Raw genomic sequence first — 13529 nt, 5'->3', positions numbered from 1 at the left:
GTGAAAATGCAAAATGATACCACCACTAAGGAAGGAACCTGCGACAATAATAACAAAATTACCCATGCATTTACTTTTTGATTCAATGGCATCACTTACAAAAAAAAAATATCCCAAAGATCACTTAGCAAAAATACAAAATAACATCTGCATAAGGTTACTGGCAGCATTATTTTTAGAACATCAAAAGACTGCAAACAAACCAGATGTGTATCAATAGGGACCTGGTTATTTACGGTACCTCCACAAAACAGAGTAACATGCAGCTGTAAAAGAAAATGAGTCAGGTTCCTATATATGATGAAGTGATAACACCAAGGTATAGAAAATATTTATCATGTTACCTTCTGTGTTTGTGTTGAGAGGAATAGGAATATATATCTATATATTTGCTTATATTTTCCAAAAGAAACAATAGAAATAGAAAAAAAATAGAATGGTAGTTATTACATATAGGAAGAAGGAAGGAACGGGTTGAGGAGCACAGAAATAAAAGTGAGAATTGTCAGTGGCTCTTATTAGTATAGTCTGAAATTTAAAAGAATATATAAAGTTTTACATAATTACAAATAATATGAGAAATGGGAGAAGGTGGTCAAAAGACAAAAGATACATCTTTCAGTTATTAAATAAGTTCTAAGTCCTAGTACAGAATGGTGATTATAGTTAATAATACTGTATTGTATATTTGAAAATTGCTAAGAAAATGTACCTTAAAAGTTCTTATTGCCCTGGCCAGTGTGGCTTAGTTGGTTGGGCATTATCCCATGCACCAGGAGGTTGCTGGTTCGATTCCTGGTCAAGGGCACATGCCTGGGGTGTGGGCTCAATCCCCAGTAGGGGGTGTGCAGGAGGCAGCTGATTAATGTTTCTCTCACATTGATGTTTCTTTCTCTTTCTCTCTCTCTCCCTTACTCCTTCCCTCCCTCTCCCCCCCTTTCATTCTCTGAAAAGCAATGGAAAAAATATCCTGGGGTGAAGGATTAAAAAACAACAACAAATCACAATGTGATACCACTACACATGCAATAGATTGGCTAAGATTAAAAACACTAAATATATAAAGACAAAGAGAGAATCTTAAAAGCATCAAGAGAAAAGCAGTTAGCTACCTACAAGGGAGCACTCATATGACTGTCAGCTGATTTCTCAACAGAAACTTTGCAGGCCAGAAGGGAGTGGCAAGAAATTTTCAACTTCACGAAAAGCAAGGACCTACAACCAAGATTACTCTACCCAGCAAAGCTATCATTTAGAACTGAAGGTCAGATAAAGAGCTTCACAGATAAGAAAAAGCTAAAGGAGTTTATCACCACCAGACTAGCATTACATGAAATGTTGAAGGGTCTTTAAGAAGAAGCTAATGAACAAAATAAACTGACAAACAAAATAGACTCAGAGACATTGAAGCATTCAACATATTATCGTATTTCAGAGGGAATGGGGAAGGGGGGGGGGGTCAGGAAGAGATTAACCAAAGAACTTAAATACATATATGCATAGCCCATGGACACAGACAATAGTGGAGGGAAGGCCTGGGGAGGGGGCAGGAGCAGGTAGAGGGGGTCAGTGGGGGTACAAAAGGGGGACATCTGTAATACTTTCAACAATAAAGATAAATTTTTTAAAAAGTACTGAATATACCAAGTATTAACGAGTATATGGACGAACTAGAACTCTTCTAATACACTGATGATAGGAATATAAAATGGTACAATAATTTGGCAGTTTCTTAAAAGTTAAATATACACCTTCCATGCAACCCAGCCATTTCACTCCTACATATGTAACCAAAAATAAATAAATATATAAAATAATAATAAAACAGAGAACAATCCCCAAAAATCAGAAAAAAATACAGAAATAAATGAACCCAACTATATAATACATTGAGGGCATAAGAACACAAATAAATAAATTACTTCCTGTGTTTTTAAAACAATACTATGATTATATCTAGTATAATACATTCTAAGGAAAAAAGTATGAAGGAATAAACTGCATTCAATATTCTTAATGTTATTAATAATATAGAAATTGTTATTTTCAAATTATTTTAGACATTATAGGATAATACAAAGAAGTAATTGTTAATGTCATTGGAATCAAGAGTTTCAACACAAAAGAGATATGTCTAAACTTTGTAATCTTAAATTTCAATTGAAACAATATGAACTCACATATCTTTAGCCATTGAAAATACCTAAAATCAGTGACAATAAACATCCCAAGAACCTAGCGAGACTCTGTTCCCTAAATGTCATTACCTATTAAAAAGAATCAAGGCTCATCATAGAAATGCCTAATTCCTGCACTAGAATAGAAATTTATAAGGTAAGCCTGGAAAAAACTGACAGAAAGCAAAGAAGCTTCCTTGCTAGCAAAGAATAATAATAGAATCATTTCAGAAAAACAAATTAGCCAATCTAAAGGACGCCATTGACCTAAAATGGGATAATCTGAGCATCCAATGAAATAATGAATATAATGACTTGAAATACAAAAAATACATAAAAATATGAGTTCATAATGATACTTCAGATAAAAATCACTAGTCACTACAAAAAACTATTATGACATCAACTCATTATTCTGAAAACTGACACAAGAAAAAGAAGGATTTATCTTGTCTTTCATGTATAAATTATATAGTTCAGGGTAATCAAATGGTTCCTACAAGAAAGTTCTTATTTATAGAATTCCAGCTAATAAAAGTAGAAGGAATGATGGAATGAGAAAAATCACCATTTTGCAACCCCTAATGAAATAGTTCTAGGCAATGATCATCAAAGGCTGCCAAATCCATTGGACAAAACTCATGGAGAACTTTATATGGCTGTATCAGTCTCCCATCACTGAAGCTACTCATCAATTAGCATCACAAAGTGTGTTATCAGGTCATTCAATTCAACAGAAAGTGCAGAGCGCCACTTATGGAATTAACTTAAAAACAAATCTAAACGAGCCTCAAGCTCTAACCAGTTTGTAGGAAACACAGATATTAGAAGAACAAGTTAAACAATACAAAAGAAATAGGGCAACTCCAGAACATAGTACATTCCACAGGACATATGCCCAGGTTTTTCCAACTCATCAACGGAATTGGGGGGGGGGCCGGACGGACACACAGAATAAGAGAGATTTAAGAGACATAACCAAAATATGCAACTGTAAAAAGACACCTTTGAGATCATGAAACTGAGTACTGAATAAATATTAAATTATATTAAGAAAATATTGTCAGTTGGTTAGGTTAGATAATAGTAAGTGGCTATGTTATTTTTAAAAAAGAACCTAATTGCCCTGGTTGGGTGGCTCCGTTGGTTGGAGCATTGTCCTGCACACCAAAGGGCTGTGGGTTCGATTCCCTGGTCAGGGCACATACCTAGGTTGGGGGTTTGATCCCTGGTTGGGGTGTGTATGGGAGGCAACTGATCAGTGTTTCTCTCTCTCTCTCAATTCCTCTCTCTCTAAAAATTAATTTTAAAAACAACAATATATCCTCGGGTGAAGATTAAGGACCTAATTGATCAACTAGATATGCATACTGAATTACTTAATAGATAAAATGACATGTCTAAGATTTGCTTTTAAAGCAGTCCAGAAAGAAAAGTAACAACAAAAAAAAGTAGAGGGGCCCGACCAGCATGGCTCAGTGGTTGAGCACTGACCCATGAACCAGGAGGTCATGGTTCAATTCCCAATTAGGGCACATGCCCAGGTTTTGGGCTAGATCCCTAGTAGGGGCATGCAGGAGGCAGCCAATCAATGACTCATCATTGATGTTTCTATCTCTCTCTCCCTCTCCCTTCCTCTCTCTGAAATCAATAAAAACACATTTTAAAAGAAGGAAGGAATGGAGTGGGGAAGGAAGGAAAAGAAAAGATATATTTGAAAAACCCACAGTAAACATACCCTTTGGTAAAATACAAAACTTTTCCTTTAGATCAAGAATAAGAAGATCAAGGATGCCCACTTTCACGACTTCTATTCAATTTAGTACTGGAAGTTCAAGTCAGAGCAATTAGGCAAGAAAAAGCAACAAAAGGCATCCAAATTGGAAAGGAAGACTTAAAATTATCTCTGTTCACAGATGATATTATCTTAAATGTAGAATACCCTTGATATTCCACAAAAAATGTTAGAGCTAATAAATTAATTCAGCAAAGTAGCAGGATATGAAGTCAACTCACAAAAATCAGTTGCATTTCTATGTATCAACAATGTACAATCTGAAAGGAAAATTACTAAAACAATTCTAAGAATAAAATACTTAGGAATTAACCAAGGAAATGAAAGAATTGTACAATGAAAACTAAAACATTGCTGAAAGAAATTAAAGAAGACCTAAATAAATGGAATACATCCCATGTTCATGGATTGAAAAATTTATATTGTTAAGATGTCAATTACTACCTAAAGCCATCTATAGATTCAATGCAATCCCTATCAAAATCTCAATGACATTTTTTATAGTAACAGAAAAACCCATCCAAAAACTCATATGGAATCTCAAGGGCCCCCAAATAGCCAAAACACTCTTGAAAAAGAACAAAACTAAAGGGTCCATACTTGCTTATTTCAAAACTTATTACAAAGCCACAGTCATCAAAACAGTTTGGTATTGGCATAAAGACAGGCATATAGATCAATGGAATAGAGCTCAGAAATGAACCCTCACATGTATGGTCAAACGATTTTCGACAAGGATGCCAAGACCATTCAATGAAGAAAGTCTTTTCAACAAATAGTGCTGGGAAAACTGGATATCCACATGCAAAAAAAATTAAGTTGGACCCTTACATAAAACCATATGCAAAAATTAACTCAAAATGGATCAAGGACCTAAATGTAAAACTTAAAACAATAAAACTCTTAGAAAAAACACAGGACAAAGTTTTCACATTAGATTGGACAATGATTTCTTGTGCATTACCCTAAACGCATAGGCAATAAAAGAAAAAATAAACAAATTGGACTCTATGAAAATTTTGTAATTTTGTACATCAAAAGACGGTATCAACAGAGTAAAAAGGCAACCCACAGGATGGGAGGAAATATTTCCAAATCATATATCTCCTAAGGGAGCTCCTAAAACTCAACAACAACAAAACAAACACTATTTAAAAAATGGGAAAAGGATTTGAATGTATATTTCTCCAGAGAAGCTATACAGATGACTGTTAAGCACATGAAAAGATGCTCAACATCACTGATAATTAGAGAAATGCAAAATTATAACAAGATACCACCTCACATCTATTAGGATGGCTACTATCAAAAAAAAAAAAAAAAGAAGAAAGGAAATAGCAAGAGTTAGAATGGATGCTGAGAAATTGTGCACTGGTGGTGGAAATGTAAAATGGTATATCTACTATGGCAAATAGTATGGCAGTTCCTTAAAAAATGAAAAACAGAATTACCATACAACCCAACAATTCCATTTCTGGGTATATACTCAAAGAAGAGAAGGCAGGATCTTGAAGAGATATTTACACACTTGTGTTCACAGCAGAATTATTCTCAACAGCCAAAATGTGGAAGCAACCCAAGTGTCCATTAATGGATGAATGGATAAGCAAAATGCAGTATACACATATAATAGATTATTTTTCAGACTTAAAAAACAAGAAAATTCTGACATATGCTACAACATGGATGACCCTTGAGGACATTATGCTAAGTGAAATAAGTCAGTAACAAAAAGACAAATATTGTATAATTTCACTTAAGAGTTACTCAGAGTAATCAAAATCATAGACAGAAAATAGAATGATGATTTCCAGGGTCTGGGGACAGGACGAAATGGGAGTTATTATTTAATGGGCACAGAGTTTCCATTTTGCAAGATCAAAAGAGCTATTGAGATGGATGGTAATGATGGTTGTACAATGTGAATGTACTTAAAGCCACTAGACTGCACATTTAAAACTAGTTAAGATAGTAAATTTTGTTATATGTTTTTGTATGATAAAAAAATTTTAAAGCAAATTATTACAAAATAATCAGCTATAACTTTTTAAAAAAAGATTTTGCCAAAAATAGGTCAGAAAGCAGGATGTTCCACACTGCAAAACATTTTAAAAATCTGTGCATACCCAACAGGTCTTGGTTTTTAATTATTGAGCACATATACTTTGATTATCAATTCCCTTCTACCTTTATATATAAAACACTGGGTATTCTAAAGAAAAACATTTGGAAAAATGATTGTTTCTTTTTCTTACACACTAAAATTGCCTACTTAATTTTAGTCTCTATAATGAGAAGCTTTCAAAGTAACAAACTGGAAGGTTATCCACAACTAAGGAAAGGGAGGGCTGTTTTGTCCTCAAGGCTGTGAAATAAACTAAAGTTAAAAATCTTAAAATACGCAAGTCTTTTTATACGTTAACATTGTCCTACTGGACTGAAGAGAGAAGCCAGGTGATAGGTATTTTATAGACTACAAGAATTCTTACCTGGAAGATTACCCTTTGAGATGGTATCTGTATCCAAATTGTAGGTGTCCTGGAGACGCAACAGAGCTTTAGCTGCCCCAACCTGATCTTCATCATTAGGGAAGTACTGTCTCTGAATGGTTAGGTTAGAGATAAAGCCTTGAAACAAGGAGAGAAAAAAAGACTCTAGAACCTCAAAGACTTCAATTTCTAATAGTCTTTACAGAGATTTTTCAAAACTGATTTTATATAATTTTCCACTCTACTATGTTCCACATACTCAACGAGAAAAAATTAAATACACTGAATGAGACCTGAACCTCTAACTCGTTCAGTCTTCCCAAACCCTTTCTAATGTTGCTTAACCCAAAGTCACTGCATAAATTATGTCTGTGTATTAGTAAAGATCAACTAACATAATAATTGAGCTTCTAGTTATACTACATAGCCTCCACTAAGCTTGAAAAATGAACAGATTTATGTATTTGAAAACTATATTCATTGGCAACCAATTATACTTTCAGATAACAGATGGTAAGTAAAATGTATGCTCTTAAATTGTTTTTTTCTTCCATGTGCCACACATTATATAAATATAAATATACAAAGTTTGGTGGAATTCTTTAAGAAGAGGAAGAATTATTAATTATATATTTATCAGGTAAGATAGTTTATTGAAATATATTTAGATCTATTTAATTACTGAATATAGTGTTCATCAATCTTAATTTTAAAACTTTGTATATAAAATATATCAAAAATAAAACTAACAAACTAATTACTGGTAACTACATAACGCTTAAGAAGAAGGGATGCTAAATACCCCTTAAGTAACCGAAACAACAAAAATAAAAAGTGATTTAAAATTTTAAAAATATGTCATCATTTGCCAATATAAGTTTGGTCTGAGACTTCCCTTCCCTCTCATTTACTTATCAACTATTTTGATCAGCAAAGGGCTAGGCATTTTTATGTTAATGAAAACGTAAAAATGAACAACTAGCTTGAGGAGGTCTAAAGTTCATATCAGGCATATTTTTTTAGTTTTAAGACCAACTCTCAGTCACAATATCCACATGGAATTTTACAAGCAAATTTTACAGATGACTATAATGTTCTTTTATGCCCCAAAACAAAATTCAAGAAGCTGCTTAAATCCTAATAAAAAGAGAAATATATATATATAAATGCTATAATACCACAATTAAAATGTCAAAGTCTCAAGATTTACCCTATAAAGAGCTCAAGTCATACAGATCATTATTTGAGAATTTTAAAATAAATTGAATGTGTGTACACATATTTACACACATGTATACACACACATACAGGGCCTTTACAATGTTCTCATGGTGTCATATAAGAGAGCAAATAATCACAGTTATTTTCCTCTCATCATGAAGTAGTAGTCAATACTGCTTGCCTTAATTTTTCTTTTTAAGGTTTCCTGTCTTATGCAAAATAGTTTAGCTTACTGCTCACAAACAGCTGTAAGCACCCTTGGAGTATTTCATCAACATGGCTAGGCTTCCCCCTCTCTTTAAAAAAAACCTTTTTTTTGCCACCTTCAGTCATTCAACAGATATTTGAACCTCTACTATGTACTAAGCACAAACCCTTTACTTCCTTAAACTTCAGGCTTAATTTTCTGTGTCTGGTATTAAAATACCTTAAATACCTCAATACTCCAACTACAATTTATTGTTTCAACTACAAAGACATTCGTTATTACTGTTTGCAGCCTCAGTTTTTAAATGTGTTGTCTACATTAAGTAAAACAATCCTAAGTTTCAAAATGCTGTGTAGAACACCACTAACACTTTTCCTTATGGTACCACTCCCAATACACTAAAATAAAGTTTACCCCAAATTTTTAAAATAATAAACACAATTACAAAACCACCAATAACACTGGAGTGCTTCAATTAGATGCAACTATATAGTTCACGATATAGTACATTTTTGAAGATTTATTCTGGATCATTCATATCCTTCAATACAATTAATATAATGTGCTGACTTTATAAATACATTTTTTAAAAGCTAAACAGTCCTTTCAATGCAGAGGAAAAGAACAGACATTGCTCTGGCACAGAGTCAAAGCCAATATCCATAAATTTTTACAGTCTGAAAGTAATGCCCACCTTCAGAAATGAAGCTATATACTAAATAATTCACATTTGTAGATTTCAAAGCAAAAAGCAGTAGTGTTAGTCACCAACAGCAGAAATTACGTTTTTTGACAATGAAGTTTTATTTTCATTTCTTTGTTTCCAGTTTTTATTCACTTTTTTTTTTAAATCAAGAAATTTGGGATCTATAATAAATTAACTCTGATCAGACCAAATATACCCCAGCAATAATTCAGTTACAACACTGAACACTTCATGTTCTGGAAACTGAATATATCGCTACTTTTGGCATTTCTACAGGTGGTAGCAATAGTGCCTTACTTTTGGGGCGCATAAGTCTTACCATCTGACTTACCATCTGACATATCTTTAAGGACCAGATTTTCCAACTCACTCCACTCAGTGTTCAGACGTTTCATTAACTTGAATGCATTTACTGGGTGCCCGACAAATCCTTCTGGATCTTTTGTTGCTGTGCTAGTTAGCCGATCTAACTTCTCGGCCCATCTATACATATAAGATATATAATAAGAAAAACACAATTTAGTAAAGCACTAAAAAAAAAAGAGACTAGAGGTTTTTGAGTTAAAACAATATCTAATATCTAAAGATTATTTTTTAAAGTAAAATTATAAAGGTTTTTTAAAAAGCAAAATTCTCTTATGGATAAAAATCTAGGCAGAATCAAACTATAACTACAAGACTTTTTTTAGTTTTGTTTCTTCCAAGTAGCTACAGTAAGTGAAGCCTATCTTAGTGAAAGTTATGATTGGATCCCTCTAGTAACAGTCTAAAAATTCATTTCCCCATAGGTCATTAAAGCAAGATAACTGATTATTACAAAGTACAAATTAGCCCAATCCAAATTCAGTTATATGCCCATTTAAATAAAATAATCATCAAAATTTCACATTCATTACCTAGAAACTATATTTTAAAACAAACTGGCCTGGCGAGGCATGGTTCAACAGTCAAGCATCGACCCAGGATCCAGGTGATTGGGGTTCAATTCCCAGTCAGGGCACATGCCCAGGTTGTGGGCTCGATCCCCAGTCGAGGGAGTGAAGGAGGCAGCCGATCAATGACTCTCTCATCATTGATGTTTCTATTTCTCTCTCTCCCTCTCCCTCTCCCTTCCTCTCTCTGAAATCAATAAAGATATATTTAAAACCAAAACCAAAAATTGAATACTTAGCTACTGGTTAAACAAAAGACAGTAATTCTCAAGTTAGGATTAACTATGAACCTGAGTCAATTAAAATTAACTACCATTTGAGGAAAAACTATATCAAGTAAATAATACCAACCATACTTATCACTGTAATCTCTAGGGGGGAACCATAGGAGTGAAGGATAAATAGAACTGTGATATTGCTCCAGAAAGGGGCTTGATTAGGGAGGTTAGAGGACAGAAGATATTAGGAACCATTTTTTAAAATTGTCAATCAACAACCCATACCCATTTATACTCTTATCTCAGTCCATGTTTTTCCATGTGAACTCTTGGCCCAGGTCTAACTCTTGTTTCCTGCATTCCTATTTAAGCCATTTCAGCTGGCTTTTTAAGACTGACAGGTGACTTTCATTTCTACTCAGTGATTTAGCTCAAGAAAGAAAATAGGTGGAGTTGGAATCATAATAAATAAAACACTTTGCTTACTTTTTTATTTGTTCTAATTTATCTTCTTCTGCCTTGATATAGTCTTTCAAGGAAGTCACCAGATCTTTCTCTGTATGGATCAAGTCAGTCATCTGACCTAAAGTGGGGAGAAGGAGAGAAGATTATCAAATACCCATATTCATCAACACAAGCATTTTAGGCTAATTTAAGAATAATCAAGAATGCTTCATGCTGAGACGATTTAACTGGCATGAATCAGACATGCTGGAGAGAGCATATTTTTCTCCTTTTTTTTAACCAGATAAATAAAAATAAAGCCCCAAATTTTTCTATTCATGTGTTCCAATTCTAATTTTCAAGCTACTCAGTTTCGTAAGCTTGAACCGTGTTGGCAAATTGTCTTTTCATCTAAAAATCTAACAACATTACTTTCGAAGGATCAATGTTTCTTCTTCCCCAATTCCTCTCTCACCTTTATTTATCTATTTATTTAAAATATGTTTTTAGCGCGGCCGGGCGTGGCTGAAGGGTTGAGCATCAACCTAGGATCCAGGCGATCGGGGTTCGATTCCTGGTCAGGGCACATGCCCAGGTTGTGGGCTCGATCCCTAGTCAGGGGCGTGCAGGAGGCAGCCGATCAATGACTCTCTCATCATTAATGTTTCTATCTCTCTCTCTCCCTCTCCTTTCCTCTCTCGGAAATCAATAAAGATATATTTAAAAAAATAATAAAATAAAATTTGTTTTTATTGATTTGAGAGAGGGAGAGGAAGAGAGAAAGAGAAACATCAATGAGAGAAACATCCTTCAGCTGCCTCCCGCATGCCTCCTACTGAGGATCAAGCGTGAAACCCAGGCATGTGCCCTGACCGGGAATGGAACCAGTGACTCTCAGTGCACAGAACGACACTCAACCAGCTGAGCCACACTGGCAGGTCACCTTTTTTTAAAATTTATGAGGCTAACTAGAATTAAATTTTTATTCCATTAATAAAAACTAAATTAACAAAAGAAGTATTCTTCACAACTGAAAATCAAATAATCCATATTTATTTAAATAGAATGAGAGAACTCATCATTTTATATCCTGAAATTAGGTTTCATAAATATAATACTTGTGTTTTAGTTAGCTCTACAAATCACACAAGGGCTGGCTGGTCAACAGCATGAAGGAAAACAACTCCTTTAAGAGAGGAAGTATGCATACAGGAAAATATAAGAGGATACGAATCAAGCCATGAGGAATATTTCTGGGGAAAGAAGACATGTGGATGTCTTACATTCCATGTACTTCTGATCTTTCCCCTTTAATCAATATACTATTTTTATAATACAAAAGTTTTTTTAAAATTATGATGTAGGAAAAAAATAAATTGTGTTCACAGTAGATTCTTAAATGGAAAAGCAGGCTATGAAATAATGTGCAGTATATTATTTGTATATCTGTGCATTAAAAAAGACAAAGTATATGCATTAAATTATTTGCTGGGTGGACCCATTAACAGAGAATTTTCTTTGGCATACTTTCCTAAATTTTTATTACTTTCTAACCTACAAATGTACTGCTTTTGTAATCAGAAAAAATATTTAAAGAAAAACAAAATTGAATTTTAAAAAGAGTATCTCTTAGAGGGGCAGGGGCTAAAGCAATACTTCAGTCTCTAGGAATACAGTATATTTCTTTTTACTGATTCAAAACAGTAAAAAATGGAAAATTTTAAATGCAAAAACAATACAAACTGAAAAAGAGTTTAGACTTACCAATTGAAGTAAAAAAGCCTGGATGGGCTAAAGACTGGGGAAGTAGAATCCCTACAATTAAAATATACCGGATCATCTTGGAAGTCTTAATTTTACAGGTTCACACACCTACGAGAAAAATACGGCTATTACAAAAACTTTTAAAAAGGAAGGGTAAGAAAAGTTCCAAACTTATTTTTCTTACAAACAAAAAATGTAAGTCAGATCATGTGATATTTGTCTTTCTCTGCCTGGCTTATTTCGCTTAGCATAATATTCTCCAGGTCCATCCATACTGTCCCAAAGGGTACGAGATTCTTCTTCTTTACAGCTGCGTAGTACTCCATAGTGTGAATGTCCCACAGCTTTTTTATCCACTCATCTACTGATGGGCACTTGGGCTGTTTCCAGATCTTAGCTATTGTAAACTGTGCTGCCATGAACATAGGGGTGCATATATTCGTTCTGATTAGTGTTTCAGGATTCTTAGATAAGCCAGGCAGAGAAAGACAAATATCACATGATCTCACTTGTATGTGGAATCTAAAGAACGTAATAAACTGATGAACAAAATAGATTCAGTGACAGAGAAGCATAGAAAACACTGAGGAATCTCAGAGGAAGGTGGGGGGGATGTGAGGGGTGGGGAGAGATTAACCAAAGAATTTATATGTGTATATGCATAACCCATAGACACATACAATAGTGTGGTGAAAGCCTGGGGCAGGGAGTGGGGGTGGTGGTGGAAGGGGTTAATGGGGAAAAAAAGGGACATCTATAATATTTTCAACAATAAAGATAAATTATAAATAAATAAATAAATAACGTTGAAAAAGAAAAAAAGTCAGTCAGACCTCAAGGTTGTCTGTGGAACTGTTGTTAATTCTTGGAAACTGACTTAATTATTTAATAAAAGCCACTGTCTTATTTTTCATATAATTAGAGTACTAACTTGATATTTCATGTTAAAAAAAGACATGTTTATCACCTGATAATTTATGCTTAACAATTCAACCTGAATTTATTTTCTCCTTAATTACTAACAACTACAATTAGAGAAATTGGATAAGTAGTACTGTTTTCATAGAGCCTGAAAAATAACTTTTCTGTGATCCAGAGCTAAATCATCTATTTCCCATAAAAATATACAACTTTATTAAAGTAACTTAATTTAAATACTACCAAAATACATTCTAAAATGTTAGAGTATGTTTTAAAGAGAAGAAAGACTTCAGTGCTTTCTGATTAATCCTTTTAATTTCCAACTTACTCCATCTTTTCCCTACATGGCTTTAAATTTTAAAATAAGGTCAATTAAAAGCTGTGGATTTGGGAGTGATGAAAGTGTTCTAAACTGACTGTGGTGACTGACGGTTGAAGAACACTGTGAAAGTACTAAAACCCACTGAATCGTGAACATTAAATGGGTGATTTGTATGGCATGTGAATTATACCTCAACGAGGCTGTTATTTTTAAAAAGGTGTACAGAATCCAAAACAGAATAAACAGCCCTGTTGATTTAAGCTAGTAATTTCTTTCAAAGGACTGAAGAGCTGAGTTTCTTTCTCTTATCTACTGTGTTCTATGTGAAAAAT

The 13529-nt window shown here is 33.8% G+C and overlaps 1 protein-coding gene across 3 annotated transcripts in view; it reads right to left on the bottom strand.

The window, feature by feature from the left end:
• Positions 1-13529, bottom strand: part of P4HA1 (prolyl 4-hydroxylase subunit alpha 1) — a 59470-nt gene that overhangs the window by 28474 nt on the left and 17467 nt on the right. For all 3 annotated transcript variants that reach the window (XM_081158668.1, XM_081158667.1, XM_081158669.1), the window contains exons 2-5: positions 11955-12062; positions 10233-10329; positions 8928-9079; positions 6462-6599 (exon numbers count right to left, since the gene is read on the bottom strand). In XM_081158668.1, the coding sequence (XP_081014794.1) occupies positions 6462-6599; positions 8928-9079; positions 10233-10329; positions 11955-12030 (463 nt within the window). In that variant the 5' untranslated portion in view covers positions 12031-12062. The remainder of the gene's footprint in view (positions 1-6461; positions 6600-8927; positions 9080-10232; positions 10330-11954; positions 12063-13529) is intronic.

This window comes from Miniopterus schreibersii (genome assembly GCF_964146895.1).
Source record: "Miniopterus schreibersii genome assembly, chromosome: 14".
NCBI classification, from domain to species: Eukaryota; Metazoa; Chordata; class Mammalia; order Chiroptera; family Miniopteridae; genus Miniopterus; species Miniopterus schreibersii.
The sequence above is the reverse complement of the archived record's forward strand: the minus strand, read 5'-3'. Positions and strand labels throughout refer to the sequence as shown.